Source organism: Seriola dumerili, unplaced genomic scaffold (genome assembly GCF_002260705.1).
Source record: "Seriola dumerili isolate Sdu_G_001 unplaced genomic scaffold, Sdu_1.0 BDQW01000078.1, whole genome shotgun sequence".
In the NCBI taxonomy this organism is placed as follows: Eukaryota; Metazoa; Chordata; class Actinopteri; order Carangiformes; family Carangidae; genus Seriola; species Seriola dumerili.
In genome coordinates, this window is record NW_019174333.1 from 133010 (window position 1) to 149486 (window position 16477).

Sequence of the window (16477 nt, forward strand, 5' to 3'; positions counted from 1 at the left end):
CCTCCTTCGGCTCTAATTCAGCATCATTCTTTCTACAGGACTGATTCAGCTCAGACAGATTCTTATGGACCACTCCAGGAGGTGGATTTTCTTTGAAGTCATTCTGTGGTAGATTTACTTCAGTGGTTAGGGTCATTTCCCAGCTGCGTCACCAGCTGTTACTGAACTTCAGCAGTTTCATCCTGTAAGGTACCTTGGTAAACTTGTTAATTCATTTTCCCCTCCGTGATGTCGAGCTGTCCATGTCATTAGCTGAGGGGTTTGTGCACTTTTTCCAGTGTACTTATGATTTGATTTGTGTGTTTTTAGTTGAAATATAGTGTTTTTAGTCATTATTTTGATTAGGATTTGACTAAAGGGTTCACTTACTCTTCTTTCTACTGTACATTGTGGGTCATCCTCTTGAGCAAAGTTGAAGAAAGTGTATTTTCTAAGAGACCAACACTCCTGCTCCAGTGTGTGTCAGTATGTAAGAAAAAAACCTGATTTATGTTCGACTCAACGAAATGAAAACTTTCTCTGGGACAAACAAACATCCCTTAAACCAGCGGCTCCCAGCCTTTTCCGCCTCATGGCCCACTTGAAAATCTCAAAAATGTTTGCAGCCCACATCGGACCTCTTAACAATACAAATGTACCATGTGGTCCAGCGGAAAAGTGCTCCGTCCGGCGACAACTTAAAAGTTCCAAAAATTGTCTTATCACAGTGAAAGGCCTTAGTGTGAAAAAAACAAAAGAACAATGAATTTTTAAAATGAGTTTGTAAAACATTATATATATATATATATATATATAAAGACTACATTTCCCAGCAACACCATACTGTATGTAGTAAAATGAATGAAAAGACAGAGAATCAGCTGGTTTTGATTAGATTGGCTTTATTCAGTGAAACCCCACAGAGCGCAGAGCTCGTCCAGCGCTAAGAAGGAGACAACACAGAGGGACACGGCCGATCAAACCAGCCTGATTAGCTCCAGTGTTATCTCATGATAAACGGTGATATTCATCATGAACTCTCAGCAGCTCGTAGCTCCTCCTGCTGGAGTCTCACTGGTTCTTCAGTTGGTGGGTTTGTCTTAGTTCCTGTAAAAATTTGACTTTTGAGGACGGCTGATGTTTTCAAACACAAACACAGGTGAGTTCACACATTTTTATATTTCTTTTAATTTTAATTTGTTACATTTTTCTTTTATTCTATTAGGTTAGTCACATTTTTTTTCTGTTTTTCAGATTTTTATGCATTTTTTTAGACATTTTTCTCAGTCTTTGCTTTGTGGATTGAAGCCACGAGATTTGTACTTTTTTTTTTCTTTTAAATCTCACCTGTGTTGTTGATTTCACTCTGCCCTCCTCTTTACATTCTCCTCTTCATCCTTCCACTCCATTGCACTTATAAAATCTTTATTAAGTACTACATCTATATATTTTTTTTATTATTTTTGTCACGGTCGAGCTACACTACTTCTGACAGATATACGTTAAATAATAAACAGGTTTGTTTATCGCTGCTGTTCTCATGAGAAATATTTCAAGTTTGCCGGTGAGAAATCTTGGTTATTGTGTCGTTTTTGTCAGAAAGCGCCCACGCACACTCCTGTCATTCACCCTGTTTGCTGTCACACACACACACATTCGCACACTCATGTTCACAGTCACACACACACACACTCTGCCTAGATACATCTTTGTACACAATCTGCCAGTGGATTCACAGTCGTCTTGATGTTCGCTCAAACACAGACAGCCATCTCTCCATCCTTCATCGTCCTCCATCCGTCACCTCTCTACCTCCGCCTGCTCCTCTCTTCCACTTCATCCCTCATCCACCTCTTTCTCCATCACTGGAAAACCTCCTGAGACAACTTCGGATCATGCAAGCTCTCTTTTCTGTCTCGCAGTCGCAACATCGCGGGACAGATGTCGAGCAGAAATGATTTTTTTCACATTCAGGATCAGTACTTCATGACATTTCTTGACCAAAAAAAAAGAGACCATGCAGCTTTTGAAAAAAGAAATGACACATTCTTCCTTTTACAAATGAAAAGTTGAGTTATAAGCAATAAAACAAGCTGTTGCTCAGTAAAGGTTTTGCTGTTACGGCCTCACTTGGTCCAGCCTGACCAGTAATTTATGGTGCCTGATGTTAGCATTTAGCCTTTAGATATTTACACTATAAATGGTAATAATGGGTCAGTTTCTCTTTTGCCATTGTTACACAACATTTTACCATTTTCCAACTGTTTTTCAAACTTTACATAGACTTCCTTTAAACTGGCCATTATTATTGTCATCAGTATACTTTGGCCCCTAAAATGTAAACTTGCTTTGTTTAATTTTATTTGCCCACTTATATACTTATTCAATTATTTATTATTCAAGCCTTGCTGCTTTAATTTTGCTCTTTGTCTTGGATCTTTATGCTTCATGTTATTGATTGACAGGAATGCAGAAATGTGTATCGTTAAGGTTGATTTTTGGTGTTAAAATGATAAATAAGTTAATTTTTCAACATAAATATGAACAGAAAAAAAGAGCAGACATGATCCAGATTAGAGCAGAAACCATCAGTCGATTAATTGATCAATTGATCGACAAAAAAACTTTGATAAATTGTTATTAAAAGGTGTTTTTCAGGCAATAAGGGGTTAGGGTTAGTAATAAATATGTCATATTAAATGGAATATCTTTGGGCATTTGGAGACGTCACCTTGGTTACTTTGGGTTTTTACACCTAATTGAAAAATCAATCTACAGATTAATTGATAATGAATTAATAATGATTAGTTGCAGCCCTAATCCAGATGTGCTCCTGAGGTTGAACCGTCCCTCCTCTCCTCCAGTCTCTCCCCTGCTCCATGTCTCTATGCTGTGATGGTCTGTGACGGGGCCACGCTGCTCTCTCTGCTCCGGTTCTTCCCGGGCTGCTGCTGCTCTTCGTGGGCCGGGGTGTTGCGGTGCTGCTGCCGGCGCGGCGCGTGGCGGGGCGGCAGGGTCAGGGTGCAGCAGGACACTCCCACCGTGGGCTCGGGCAGATCCTCGGCCAAGGACCAGCTGTCAGTGGCCGGGTCGTACTTCTGCACGGCCGCCTTGTAGCGCTTCTCCGCCTCGTTCCAGCCCCCCAGCAGGTACAGCCTGTCGGCCAGCGGGGACAGGCCAGCGGTGCTCACGCCGAGCGGGAGAGGGGCGGCCCGGCTCCACACTCCACTCTCCGGAGAGAAGACTTCCACAGAGAGAACATCCACCCTCTCTCCTCCGGGTCCCAGCTGGCTTCCTCCCACCACGTACACCTTCCCTCCCAAGCTGGTGGAGCAGTGCCAGCCTCGGGGAGTCTCCATGGAGGCCTTCTCACTCCAGGTGTCGGTCTCCACGCTGTAGCAGGCCACGGAGCGGGAGTAGGCGCAGTTGATGTAGCCGCCGGTCACCAGGATGTCTCCGGAGGGCAGGGTTGCGCTGGAGTGGCAGCAGCGGGGCACCTCCATGGGAGCACGCATCTGCCATGTGTTGGAGGAGGGCAGGTAGCTCTCGGTGGTGGCCAGCAGACCCTCCACGTTACGGCCGCCGATGGCGAACAGCCGGCCGCCGCTGGCGGCCAGGGAGAAGTGGGTGCGGCGCTGACGCATGCTGGCCAGGTGGAGCCAGGTGTTGAAGCGAGGGTCGTATCTGATGGGGGGAAGAGGAGGGTAAGGTTAGAGGAGATTGAGGGCATAACACAAGGCACTGGCCAGAGGCCTCAGACAGCCAGGAGTTGATTTTAGGATGTGGGACTGAGGCCTTGTTTTGAAGAGGGTCCCTGTGGGGCCCAGCAGCTCACTTTTGCCCAGGGGCCCCAAGCAGAGGTGTGTGTGATCATACAGTGTGTACTGTGGATCAGTCAGACTGTTCTCGATTAACCTGACAAGTAGCACTTACCACTCCTGTCCCATCGTTTACTAAAGCAATATAAATAAAGCATCCTTTATAATGGGTTCATAAGTTGTGACCCACAGTCGGTTAGCAAATCATTTACCAATATTTTATTTTTAATATTTTCTTAAATATATTTTTAATATTTATATTTATTATTTTACCTGTGGACCGGGGCCCACTGGTGAGCCGCAACCTGTGAACAACACTTGATCTTATCCATGATGTCTGTATGTATGTGTTGGTCTGTCAGTGTCACCTGCTGAGGGTGCTGACGGCGTGCTTGGCCTGGTTGCGGGCGTCGTTCTGATCCTCTCCTCCAGCCACGTACAGGAAGCCGTCCATCACAGCCACGCACTGGTTGAAGCTCTTCGCCGGCAGCTGGGTGAGGTGACGCCAGGAGGCTCCTCCCTCACGGGGGTCTCTCCACAGCACCTGGACAGCGGGGTCAAAGGTCAGCAAGGAACTTGAGGGACTTGCTTTCATTATGTCAGTTTGATTTACTCACTAAAATGTCTCCAAACAGTCTCTATAAAGAGTCTCTGACTGTCCAGCTGCCAAAATCCAGAGGACGGAAGAGAGTATTCAGTTATTACTGTGGCTCTCAGCGGTTGAAAAAATCTGCTCACTACTCTGCACATTCTTCAAGGTAGAAAAAATATAGTTTTTATTTACAGTCAATATATTCCTCTAAAAAGACGCTCTAATTGACATAAACACACTGTGTGTGTCACTGTGAACTGTATATTTTTAGCTAATTGTAGGATATTATCAATTGTGTTGTCTGTTTTGTGTTGGTTTTGCTACTGACTGTTTTTATTCCATTACACATGTAAAAGCCCGACTAGGGACAGGAGTGGAGAATTAGCAACAGCTATAAACTCTGTGTGCAACACATTGTTTCATGTCTTGTTTTGAAACTGATAAATTGCATCATCCCTATAAATAAATAAAGTGTGCGAGTGTCTAAACATAACCATAAAAAAGCTTAATAATCCTGTAGTCACTACAAGTGGATGTTACACTGTAAGAACAGATATTTTGGCAGAGAACAAACATATTGTCTGTGAATATTTTACTGATGCCTTCAATATCAATGCATTTGAAACTTGTCAGATATGATTTAATTAACAACGTATCCTCATTACATTAGTCTTTTTCCCACAAATTATATTTCCTGTTGCAAATAAGTTGTATATAAATGTGATTTCTAGGACACAGGGTTGGAAATAAAGGACAGCTTTTAGTAATAATGTGAAATACGATATTTATCATAAAGAATGGTCTATATTAATGAAAACTAAATGGGATTTCAAGTGCTAGTAGTGTTTTAATGATAACATAATTGAAACCAAATCTCCAGCCTTCGCAGGCACCAACCTCTCTGCTGAGCGCCCTCTCGGTGAGCGATGGACGGCCTCCGATGGTGAGCAGGGTCTGCTGGCCGGCGCGGACATGCGTGCGCCGGGACTGCAGGGTGTTCTGCTGGTAGGGCAGCAGGTGGTAGTTCATGGCGTCCACCAGCAGGCGGTGACACTGAGGGTCCAGCATCATGCGGGGCACCGGCTGGATCTGACTCACCAGCTCGCTGGCCGGGATCGTCTCCAGGCGGACATGACCGAGGAGCTCCGCGGCGTGAACCTGACGAGAGGCGTCGAAGTCGAGCCACTTCATGGCCAACTGGAGAGAGACGGTCAGAGAGTGGGACTAACGTCAACACTCAGCACCTCAATGTTTCACGTGTTATTGCATAACTATCTGTATAGAGCAGCTTTCAAACCTAATTCACAAAAAAAAAAAAACAGGCTTCATGTAGCTGCGATAACAAACAAGTTAAAGATTTCATACAAAATAAATATTATTAGTTAAAGAAATCAGATTGGAAATGTGAGTAAAAATAAGAAATAGACAAATTATTAAATGTGTACAAAGACCAAAAACACACGGAAAACTAAGAGTTGAAAAATAAAGTGCTAGTGAAACAATAGAAGAGTAAAAGATGTTTTACATTATTTCATCAACTAATTTGTGTGTGTGTGTGTGTGTGTGTGTGTGTGTGTGTGTGCCTATAGGACGTAACACACTAACTTCCTGTTCATGATCAACCCAATCGTTTATCTTAAAAATATCAATAAAAATAAAGTTACAAAAAAAAAAGAAAAGAAACCAGTTCACAAACACAAGGTTAGTTTTACAGAACAAAAAAATCCAAATTGACCAAATGAAACAGCGTTACATTCACATTTGTTCCAGTTTATAAATACATCTATCACTTCTTCTTCTTCTTCTCCCTCAGCTGTCTGTCTATTTAGGTCCAACATGGGGTTATGTATATTAATAAACAGGCTCTCCTCTTGTGTGCAGTGAGAGTTTTACTTGGCCTGCAGGTGACTGGCACTGATTCATGGCTCTGTGTTCGGCTCTGAACAGCTGGTCTGGGGTCTGTTTTTAGGTCTGGATAGGAAATAGGAAGGACCAGAAGGCCGACGAAGAAGAACCTGGCATTTCTCCTCACTTTGGATCGGAGGTGGAGACTGATCACAGTGATTCATGTCAAGAAGCTTTTGGGTTGAATCTTGATTATAACTGCGGCTGTGATTTATTCAGACTGAAGTATAAAAAGTAATTCAGAGGGAAATGTAAAACACTGACAGCGTATCTGATTGCAACCTTTGACCTTTAAAGACAAAGTTCGACCTCTGACCTTGAAGGCTTTGACCTCTGAAGGCAACATCAGCATGTCGTCCTGCAGGAAGGCAGAGATTTGCTCCAGGGTCAGCTGGTTGAACAGCGGCGTTTCTGCGAACTGCACAAAGTTCTCCAGGACGAAGCGGCGGGCGGCGTCACACACGGGCATCAGGCCGTAGGCGGCGGCGATGTTCCAGATGTAGACGCAGGTCTGGACGTTGAGCTCGGCCAGCAGGAAGTCCATGCACATCTTGAGGAGCTGAGGGATCTGCAGGGTGGCGGCGGCGGAGACGGTGCAGCCGATGGTGTACAGCGACATGTGGACGCGACCCAGGTAGGCGAAGGTGATGACGTTGGCCAGGCCTGCAGACAGAGGGACGAGCATTTGACACAAGTCAAACATTAATCCCTCACATATGAACTGTTTCAACCAGAAAAAACAAAACTACTGAGGCCAAAGGAAATGAACTTATTTTTCCTTTAAATCCCATTTTTAAACAGCTTTAAATTCAGAAAAACATTTTATTTTGATTTGAACATTTGACTTTTCAATTCATCAATTCATCATTTAGTCTTTGACTAAGTCTTTAGTCTTAGTCATTTCATAAAATGTCAGCGAATAGTGGATAAGGCCCACCATGCTTTCTGGAAGCACAAGGTGACATCTTTAAATTTGCTTTTGCTCAACCGACAGTCCAATACACAAAAACAGATGATCACACAAGACTTAACAGTCAAGTCCTTACACTTAACAAGCGTCAACTACATCCTTTTGTGCATTTTTGCTTGAAAAATGACTTTAACATTTAAACTATTAAGTTGCATACTAATTTTCTGGCAGTCAGCTAATGAAGTATGCTCATTTCTCAGAAGTTAACTGTGACATATTTGGCATCTTTAAATTGTGTGGGATGCTGACTAGAACAGAAATAAAGTTCTGCGGGTTTGAACAACATGAATTTGTAGTGATGGACACACCAGGACCAGAAAAGATTAACAAGTTAAGACTGACATGGATGCAGGGAGGTACGGTTGGATGGATGAGTCATTGGCTCTCACATGTGGACACGCTCATGCTCTAAAGCTTGACAGTTTTGGGGGTGTTGTAGGATATTTTGTTGTTTTTTTTTTTTTTTTTCTACAGATCTGTTTAAAAAGAATGAAAACCAAATGGTCCTTTTCATTCTGCTTTGTGGGCGAATTGATTGGTGCAAGAGCTAAAAGGAAGGCAGGTGAGTTGGATATTATAAATCTGACTTCTGCAGTGTTGATAGTGTAAACTGATCTTGGTGAGACGTACCCAGAGGTGAGAGGGAGGGCAGCTCCAAGCGCTTCATGCCAGGATCTTTGGCCAGAATCTCTCTGAAATACTGACTGACTGAAGAGATGACCAGCTTGTGGACGTCAAAGGCCTTTGACTTACAGGCCAACTCCAGGTCAGTCAGGAACCTGAGGGAGGAAGGACAAATAACCATGTGAGAAAACATGTAATCGCATTACAATAACACCACACAACATTATGTGTAGTACAACAAAATGATATATGATACATCACGCTATCTTGAATTGAAAGGTGTACTATGATGCTGTACTAACACAAAAATATGACATATGACATAGAATATGATCAGATATGAAACAAAATAAAGTAAAAGTTAATGAATGTGATGCAATAATGCACAAAAAGATATTGTAATATAAGAAAATCATGTGGATTTTCTGCTCCCAGAAAGAGCTTTTTGTTGCATATATTTAAACAGGGTTCTGTAATACATTGTGATTATAACACAACATGATAGAATACAATTACAATATAATACAAAACAATACAATTAAAATGTGATTATGATAGCTTTCACTGTAATATTGTAATCTTATAATTCTGATGTGTTTATATGGCTCCTATAATTACGATAACAATCACAATTGTATTGTATTGCATTGTGTTGTAAATGCATAGTATTGTATCATAATTGCAGCATATCATCATGTTATTGTATCAAACCACAATTGTAATTTATCGTAATTGTCGGCTACTGGATCAAAATTGCACCATATTGTATTTGTATTGTATTGAAATGATATTGTGTCGAAATTGTATCATAATTGTGAAGTATCCTGCTGTAACTGTGTAGTATTAGAATCGTATGTTATTCTAATGGAATCATTTGACATTGTTGAGTATCACTTCCCATCAGAACTTACTTCTCCTGGCGCATCTTGCTGAGCTCCTCCAGCAGGGCGTTGCCGTGCAGGGGTCGTGTCAGCTCGCTGCCCAGGCCCAGGCCTCTCTCTCCGGGCTTGATGACGGGCGGAGGCAGCGGCAGGTTGAGGCTGTTCAGCTGAGCGATGTCCAGCGCCGCCATCTGCTCGATCTTCTTCACCCCGGTCTCCACCACCACCACGCCGTCACCGAGGCTCTGCACCTTCATCGGGGTCGTGGTGGTGGTCTCCATGGCGACCTGAGAGATGGTTTCCACGGCAGGCTTCTTCTGGCGGGAGGCCTTCTTCTTGGGGGCCATCGCTTGAGTCTTAAGGTTGAGTAAGTTTACTGAGTTGACCCCTTGACAGAGATACTGATTCACTTCCTAAAAATTCAGCTGATCAACAGCAAAATGTTTCCTGACTCTGAGGTAAACACTGATTCTGTAGAATAAGAACAGCGGCTCTCTGCTGTTGGCTGGATGTTGAAGCTATAGTATAATATAGACTGGTAGATCGTTGGCGTTTAGCACAGCACACAGCACCTGAAAAAAGAGGGAAACCAGAATTAATTTTCAATTTCAAAGCAAAAGCGCAGTGTCAAGATCTGTTGGGGTGTACCTGCCTGGTACTCAAAACCCTTTATAATAAAAGGGTGTGCAAGAAAAGGAAGACATTTGGTAAAAAAAAAAAAAAAAGACTTGATACAAATAATAGACGTATAGGTGTTATGTACCTTACCCATCTTTCCCATATTTTTGGGGGGTATTTTAATGTGTTTTCCAGGCGTCCATGAGTTGCCACTAATTTCAGTTTAGTACGAAAATCAACTTAGTTCAATCACTCCATCTCAGAATTATGTAATCATGACTTTTTAAATCAATCTGTGCTTTCACCTTGCATGATATAACTTTGTATTTAAAGCAGGATTTAACTCTGCAATTATATTTTCCTACTGCACTTAAATTACACACAAAAACATAAAACACGTTGAAAACTTGTTGTTGTTCCTCAGTTATGGAAACTTTATGATATTTGCAATAAGTATATAGTTTTAAGTGTATATAACTGTCAATAGATTTTGATTAAAATGATACTGACAACATTTTTCTAACCGAGTCCGCCCTTGAGAATCTATTGAGGAAAGCTCAGATCAAAACAGCAGGACAGAAAAAACTGCTCAAACTTTGGCAGGAAATTGTGTGTTCAAGCACAACTATTGCTTATCGTAAGAAACACTGTGAAAAAATATATTTTAAAGGCCTTTAAGTACATTTTTAATCAGTTTCCTTGTTCTTTTTCACTTTGACAGACTGTTTAACCAAAAAGACAACAAAATCATTTTCCACCTCACTTAAAAAAGTTTTGTTTTGTCTCTCCTTGTCTGCCACAATGTGCCTTCATATCTCCTATTATTAAAGAGAAGCACAAGCACATGGTGCACTCCTGATAAACAACAGAACCACTGTGTTGTGTCACGGCCGCTGAAGGCCACCCCAGCCCACTGACAGATGCACATTGCTCAGTTAATCTCAGACCAACACACGACACAACCGAACACACCGAGCATCAACACCTTTTCTAAATCCGACCGACGATCACAAACAAACTCTGTGTCTCTGAGTGAGAGTGACAGGTGCGAGTGTACTTTCGCGAGGCCGTCCAGAAATGAAGCTCAGCTCTGCTCGGGGTCGGGATTTTTTTATAGCGGCCTCCCAGCATTCACTGCTGCACTTCACACGCTGTGCATTTCGCCCACAGAGCAACTGGAGAATCTTATTCATGCTCGCAATGAGCCGAGGTCTGCAAACTGCAGGGGAGCAGAGAGAGGAGGGGCTGCGGCAGCGTGCAGGGATCATATATGTGAGAGCTGATATGCAGAGAGAGCGGACGAGGTCTGAGATTAACAAATGGTGGACATGGATGTAATAGCTGTATCTGTGTATCTGTTGTTGTACTGGCTGTGAAGGAGTGTATGAGACGTGGGTGGGAGGAATTGGACGCTGCTGTTCTTGTGCTTGAGTCTCTTTTGTCATTTGATTTGGAAAAACAATAAAAAAAAAAAAAGAAGATAAAAGCCGTGAACATCAGGTCCAAACCAAAACCAAAATCTGCACCGGGGTCTTCAGATTCTCTGACGATATTTAGCTTTGACCTCTTTACAGAGGAAAAAGAAAGGGATCATAACACTGAATGTTTCCAAAGCTTTTCTTTTCTTTCTGGGGCTTCAGAAATAAAAAGTACTTTCAAGTTGGACCGTGTGTTGACCTTTTTCCCCCTTTTGTTATTACAGGTTTGATTTAATTTATTAAATAATTTAATTAATAATTAATCATCTCTGCTTCAGCTTTGCCAATTCATCCATTTAGTTATTGCTATTAGAAAAAAATATTGTCTGTTATTTGTTTGATTAAATTGGAGATTTTCAAGTAGGTCTGTGTTTATTTAGTTTGAATATCTTTCCAGCCATGTCAGCAGCGTCGCTCTAGAGACAGAAGACTCTACGTCTTGGTTGTTATTTTACCTGAACTACACATTTCATTGTCATTAATGTGTTTTGACGAGGCCCATTTCAAACCACTGACAATGTTCCTCATGTTCCTCAGTGTGTTGCTGCAGAAGGTGGTTGATCTTCCTCTAATAAAGTCATTTGAAATAACACTCACATTGCTAATAATAAGATTAGATATCCCTTCATTAGTCAGGAAATTTGCAGTGTTACAGCAGCAACATGTACAGTTGGATATTTACTGTAAATATAAAGAAAAAACAAAAGGACAGCAGCAGATAGGTGATGTTACACAGATGGCGTGTTAAATTATTGCCACTGCTGCTGAAACCTGAATGTCAGCTAATCAAAATGCCAGTTTGGTTGTATCCTCATGGTAAAACTATTCCAGCTCCATCAGCTCAGCTAAAACCGAGCCGCCAGCGACCACAAATGTGCCCCCCCCCCCCCCCCCCCCCCCCCCCCCCCCCTCGCTCTGTGTCTGCACTTGGCTCTATTTAAATAGCACCTCCCGGTTCCACACATGGACAGGAGACAGGATGGTACAGGACGGAGCAGCAGCTGCTGTCGGTGTCATATGAAGAGGAGGGGCTCACAGTTACAGACGGTATAGGCTGGATGTTGCAATCCACCTTTAAAACAGTTGAAACAGCAGGACACTGCACGACCTCGTCACCTCAGACTCTCCCGATCTTCCAGAGTGCCGCAGCCTGAACTCACCACTCAAAAGTTTGGATTGTGCCAGAGTTTCTGTGAATGTGACCCTCTCGGTGTAACGATCACAGAGGCACAGAGCCATTAAAAACAAGTGGGAGGGTAATGAATTCAGTGATGTGCCAAACGGTGACAGAAAGAGGCAGAGTGGAAATAAAAACTGATCCATACACAACAGCGTGGAAGATAAAAAAAATATCTCATGTCTTGTTTTTACTGGTGAGCAGTGTAATGATCTTAGTAACACAGGCTCCAGACACTTTGTCTTATTAAAAAAATACATATTTACAGCTTTTTCTCAAAAATATAACAAAAAATATTAAATAAAACTTCATCCCCACAACAAGAGATGTGAAGAAGACAAAGTAAGTAAGTCTAAACAGGAAAACTCAACTAAAGTACATGTACCTCAAGAAAGAACTGGAGCCAACATACCGAGAAACTTTCAAACAAACAAATCAGTCGTGAACCGAGCGAATCGTTGGCATGAAAATAATCTTGGCTCTGTCTGCCGTCAAAAATATCTGGGACCAAGGTTAACGCAGGGAGCAGCTGCTCTGTCATCCACCAAACTGGGAACCGGACCTCAACCCCACCGCCACCCCCACCGCCCTCCACCTCCAACCCACCCCCCACCACCTGCACCATCATCATCATCAATGCAATCATCAAATCAATCAATCAATCATCAGCTGACAAAAATATACTGTAACCAACAACAGCATCTCCTTTCAAAACAACAGGATCCCAGAGGTCACCGTGTCCGCCTCCACCTGTCCAATCACCAACTTCAAGCACCTGGACGGTCGGTGCTGCCCCCATGTGCCCCCCCCCCCCCCAGGAGACCCAGGCCTGTTCTCTGCACATCCATCACAGTCACGACTGCAGAGAAGATCACAGGTGGACCTGCTCACCATCCAGGACTTGTTCACCTCCAGATTCAGGAAGCAGACAGGAAATATAACCACAGACCCCCCCCCCCCGGTCAACCCTGGTTCCAGCTGCTACTAAAACATCCACTTAACATGTATCCATCATTGGTTAAATAGAAATATACATTTACTGTGAATATATGTGTATACATGCACATCCTGTACATAACCACCTACTGTTTATATAAAAATCTAATTACACTACCCACTTAATATCTATTTCAGCAGAGTCCTTGTGCTCTCCCACATTTGCAGCTTGTGCAACGAGAAACCACTGGACACCAGAGTCAAACTCTTTATTTACACAAACATACTGAAGCTGATTCTGATTATTCTTCTAAGAGAAACTCAAGCCATTGGCCAGTTTCTAAAAAAATGTAACCAAACTCCAAAAGGTCTCAGATGTTTGTGACCCAGATACCCAACAGATACAGACACAGAACCTGAGGAATTAAAGTTGATGGTTGTCCGTGACGATCTAAGAGCCTGTGAGTTCACGTTATTTTGATTTACAAAAACCAAAAGCCGGATGCTCCTGTAGTCCTTTGGCACTAAAATGCACGAATCCACATGTGTAATAGATTACTGTGAAACCTCTTACTGTAAACATCCAGCTGGACAGAAATAGAGTTCAGTTTGAATCACTGCCAGCGTTTTGACCCAGATGGTTGATCATAACACGTGAGCTGCAGCTTCACCTTCTAGATCTCTCTGGACCCAGTTGCATCTATTTACATCCTCAACCTGCTCTGCCTGCAGCCCAGTCAACTCTTCTTTTGATTTTCACATTATTAACATTAAATTTATGTCTAATTCATGTCACAGTAAATGAACCTGACCGTGGCGCCTCACTGATCTCATGGATGTGTCTTGTGGAGAGAAGAAGCTTGTTTCATCAGTGGTTTTTAACAGAGATGGAGGCGAACAGAGAATGAAAAGAACATAATTACAGATTAATTTGCGGTTGCCAGGTGCTGATGCGTGTGGGTCTTAATTCAAACTGGAAAATAAACTGTTTGAGTGTGTGAGAAAAGAAGAGGGGTGGTAATCTAAGTACCAGGGGCCCTGACATTTTATTTTTAGACTTCGACCTCAGTTTGCCTGTGAATAAATCTGCTCTAAGCACTTAAGGCTTTACAAAGGAACGACACCTTCATCAAAGACGTGTTATCAACTACCAGCAGAGAGTCCAGTGGATGTTTTCCTGCTGTCACGAGACTGTTGTTGTTATTTTCTAAAGTACAACTGTGACTTCTGAGAGAACCAATAACATATTGTTCCACATACAAATGAAAAACGGATGTTAGCCAACTGGATATTGGCATATTTTTGAACTTTAAACAGAGCAAGGTTGACTGTTGTCCGCTGTTTCCATTCTTTATGCTAAGCTAAGCTAATCCCCTCCTGGCTCAGGGTCCATACTTTGACATTAACTCTCTGCAACAAAGTGAATGAGTGTATTTCCCAAAATGCCAAACCATTCCTTTTAAACCTGCGTTTTTGCCAAACCTGGAGCAACAGAAACAAGTTGTGATAACCACCTTTTGAATTGATACGATAAACTTATTCACCAACAATTGCCTTTTATACCTCCAACATTTACAGAGCAACATTAGCATTAATTTGGAGTCATGTTTCCAACCACATGATGATTTTAAGTCAAATATTCCCTCTCCTTTAGCTGTTTGTGATCTCCACCAACTCCTGAGAGAAATATCTGACTCTTTAGCTGCTAAACCCTCCACCATGGTCACCAGCTAGTAGAGCTGGGCGATTAATCTAATTTTATGTCTATTCTGATTTTATCTTCCAACGATTATAAAAACAAGATAATCAAGATAAAACGATTATTGTGCCGCATTCATCCCTCCCTACAAAAACCATCCCCTCCATCCACTACATGGTTATGTTTCTGTGTATGTTAGCAACATACGTAGAAGTGCGTCATCTTGAGCTGTTTTCAGAGACTTTCTATATATAGTCGGACCAGCCTTTACTTTCCTTGGAATGAGTTACTGACCGGAATATGTTGAATATCGTTTACCAAAAAGGTGAATATGTTTTGGGGTTTTCAGTTTATTGGTGCAGTGCACTAAAACATATTTGATCTAATTTATATTTTTTAAATTCTTATATTATATATTTAATTATTTATAGTTAGACAGACAGATAGATAGATAGATAGAGAGATAGATAGATAGAGAGATAGATAGATAGATAGATAGATGATATTTCCAAAGTAAGTGAGTAATCATGTAAAATAATTGTGATCTCAATATTGATGAAAATAATCGTGATTATGATTTTTGCCATTATCAAGCCAGCTAGCAGCTAGTCACTAATTGTGTCTGTCTGCTGTTTGTTGTCAAGTCAGTAGTGAACAGTTAGTTTAACAGCTTCCTGCTGCAGCTGGAAATGATGCTATGAGAGCAGTGTGAGGGAACCATCAGCTGAGAGACGCTAAAACGCTTCATACAACCGCAGAGTCCAGTCATAATTTGTCACTATGAGCGACCTCAGTAGCCATTGTTAATACAGAAATATTGATTATTGCCAATGAGACTATAGATCCTTAAAAATGACCATTCAGTCAACAACAACACTGACGATCTAAACACACCTCAATATTAGCTGAATATAGCTTTACAGAGCTGCTGTTAAATGACTGGCTACTGAGGAGCCACAGTCAAGGTGTTTCTGTTATTTTGTCCACCACCTGTATCTGTATCTATACAGTCATGTACACACATACAAAACACCACCCTGCATCCGCCCCCACCACGTCTATCACTTTGTGGCTGTAGCTGAATTCCATTGCTTATCTCATGAGGGTATTTATAGGTGCTGACCCACACAATATGTGTGTGTGTGTGTGTGTGTGTGTGTGTGTGTGTGTGTGTGTGTTTTACAGCTATGGAGTGGAAAGAGAATGACTTACACCCCCTGCAGTATTATAATATCCCAACAGCAACTGGCTTCAACTGTTTCACATTGTTTCCATTCAACAGTTAAATAAGTATTACTATGAATTGCCACTTTATATGATGATACCATGAGACGTGTATTATTTGATACATGGTTTCTGTTTTCTGCAGTCCATCAATGTTATTTTCAATGTCAAAAAATAAATAAGTAATTAAAACTGGGAGAGTGGAGATGAAAGTGCAAGTGAAGGTTTTAAGATGCAAAAGAGCATCAAGTTACAAACTCCTTTTATTCAAACAAGCTGTCTATGCAATAAAATGAAATGTATTTTACCTCTTTCTCCTGCCTGATTTCTGCTCTTCTTCCTTTCCTTTGCTTTCTCAGCGTCTCTCTTTGGACTTTGTTCTATGTTCTTTCTTTTTCTTTGTTGCTGTTCTCTCACAGGTTCCTCTTTGCTTCGTCCCTCCGTCCTCTGTCAGTCTGTCAGAGTGCTGTGTGTGTGTGTGTGTGTGAATGAGAGAGCCAGTATCAGAGGGAAATCAAGGGCCCAACCAGAGCTGTGACGTATGATTCAAATGCCCCCCCCCCCCCCCCCCCCCCC

At 42.0% G+C, this 16477-nt stretch overlaps 1 protein-coding gene across 1 annotated transcript; it reads right to left on the bottom strand.

Annotated features, from left to right (window-relative positions):
• Positions 1–1302: 1302 nt before the first annotated feature.
• LOC111220903 (kelch-like protein 31) lies at positions 1303–16359 on the bottom strand. Its single transcript, XM_022744175.1, has 7 exons — positions 16210–16359; positions 8800–9341; positions 7895–8043; positions 6611–6957; positions 5287–5586; positions 4166–4341; positions 1303–3663 (listed from the first exon to the last, which is right to left on the bottom strand). Exons 2-7 carry the CDS (start codon positions 9114–9116, stop codon positions 2865–2867), a joined length of 2088 nt encoding a protein of 695 aa, XP_022599896.1. The 5' UTR covers positions 9117–9341; positions 16210–16359; the 3' UTR covers positions 1303–2864.
• Positions 16360–16477: the final 118 nt, after the last annotated feature.

Coding starts and splice junctions, on each gene's coding strand:
- LOC111220903 (XM_022744175.1), bottom strand. CDS start 9,116: ATGGCCCCCAAGAAGAAGGCCTCCCGCCAGAAGAAGCCTGCCGTGGAA. Junction 4,342..5,286: donor AGAGGGCGCTCAGCAGAGAG/GTTGGTGCCTGC, acceptor CCCGCTGTCCAG/GTGCTGTGGAGAGACCCCCG. Junction 3,664..4,165: donor GCCGTCAGCACCCTCAGCAG/GTGACACTGACA, acceptor TCCCCCCATCAG/ATACGACCCTCGCTTCAACA.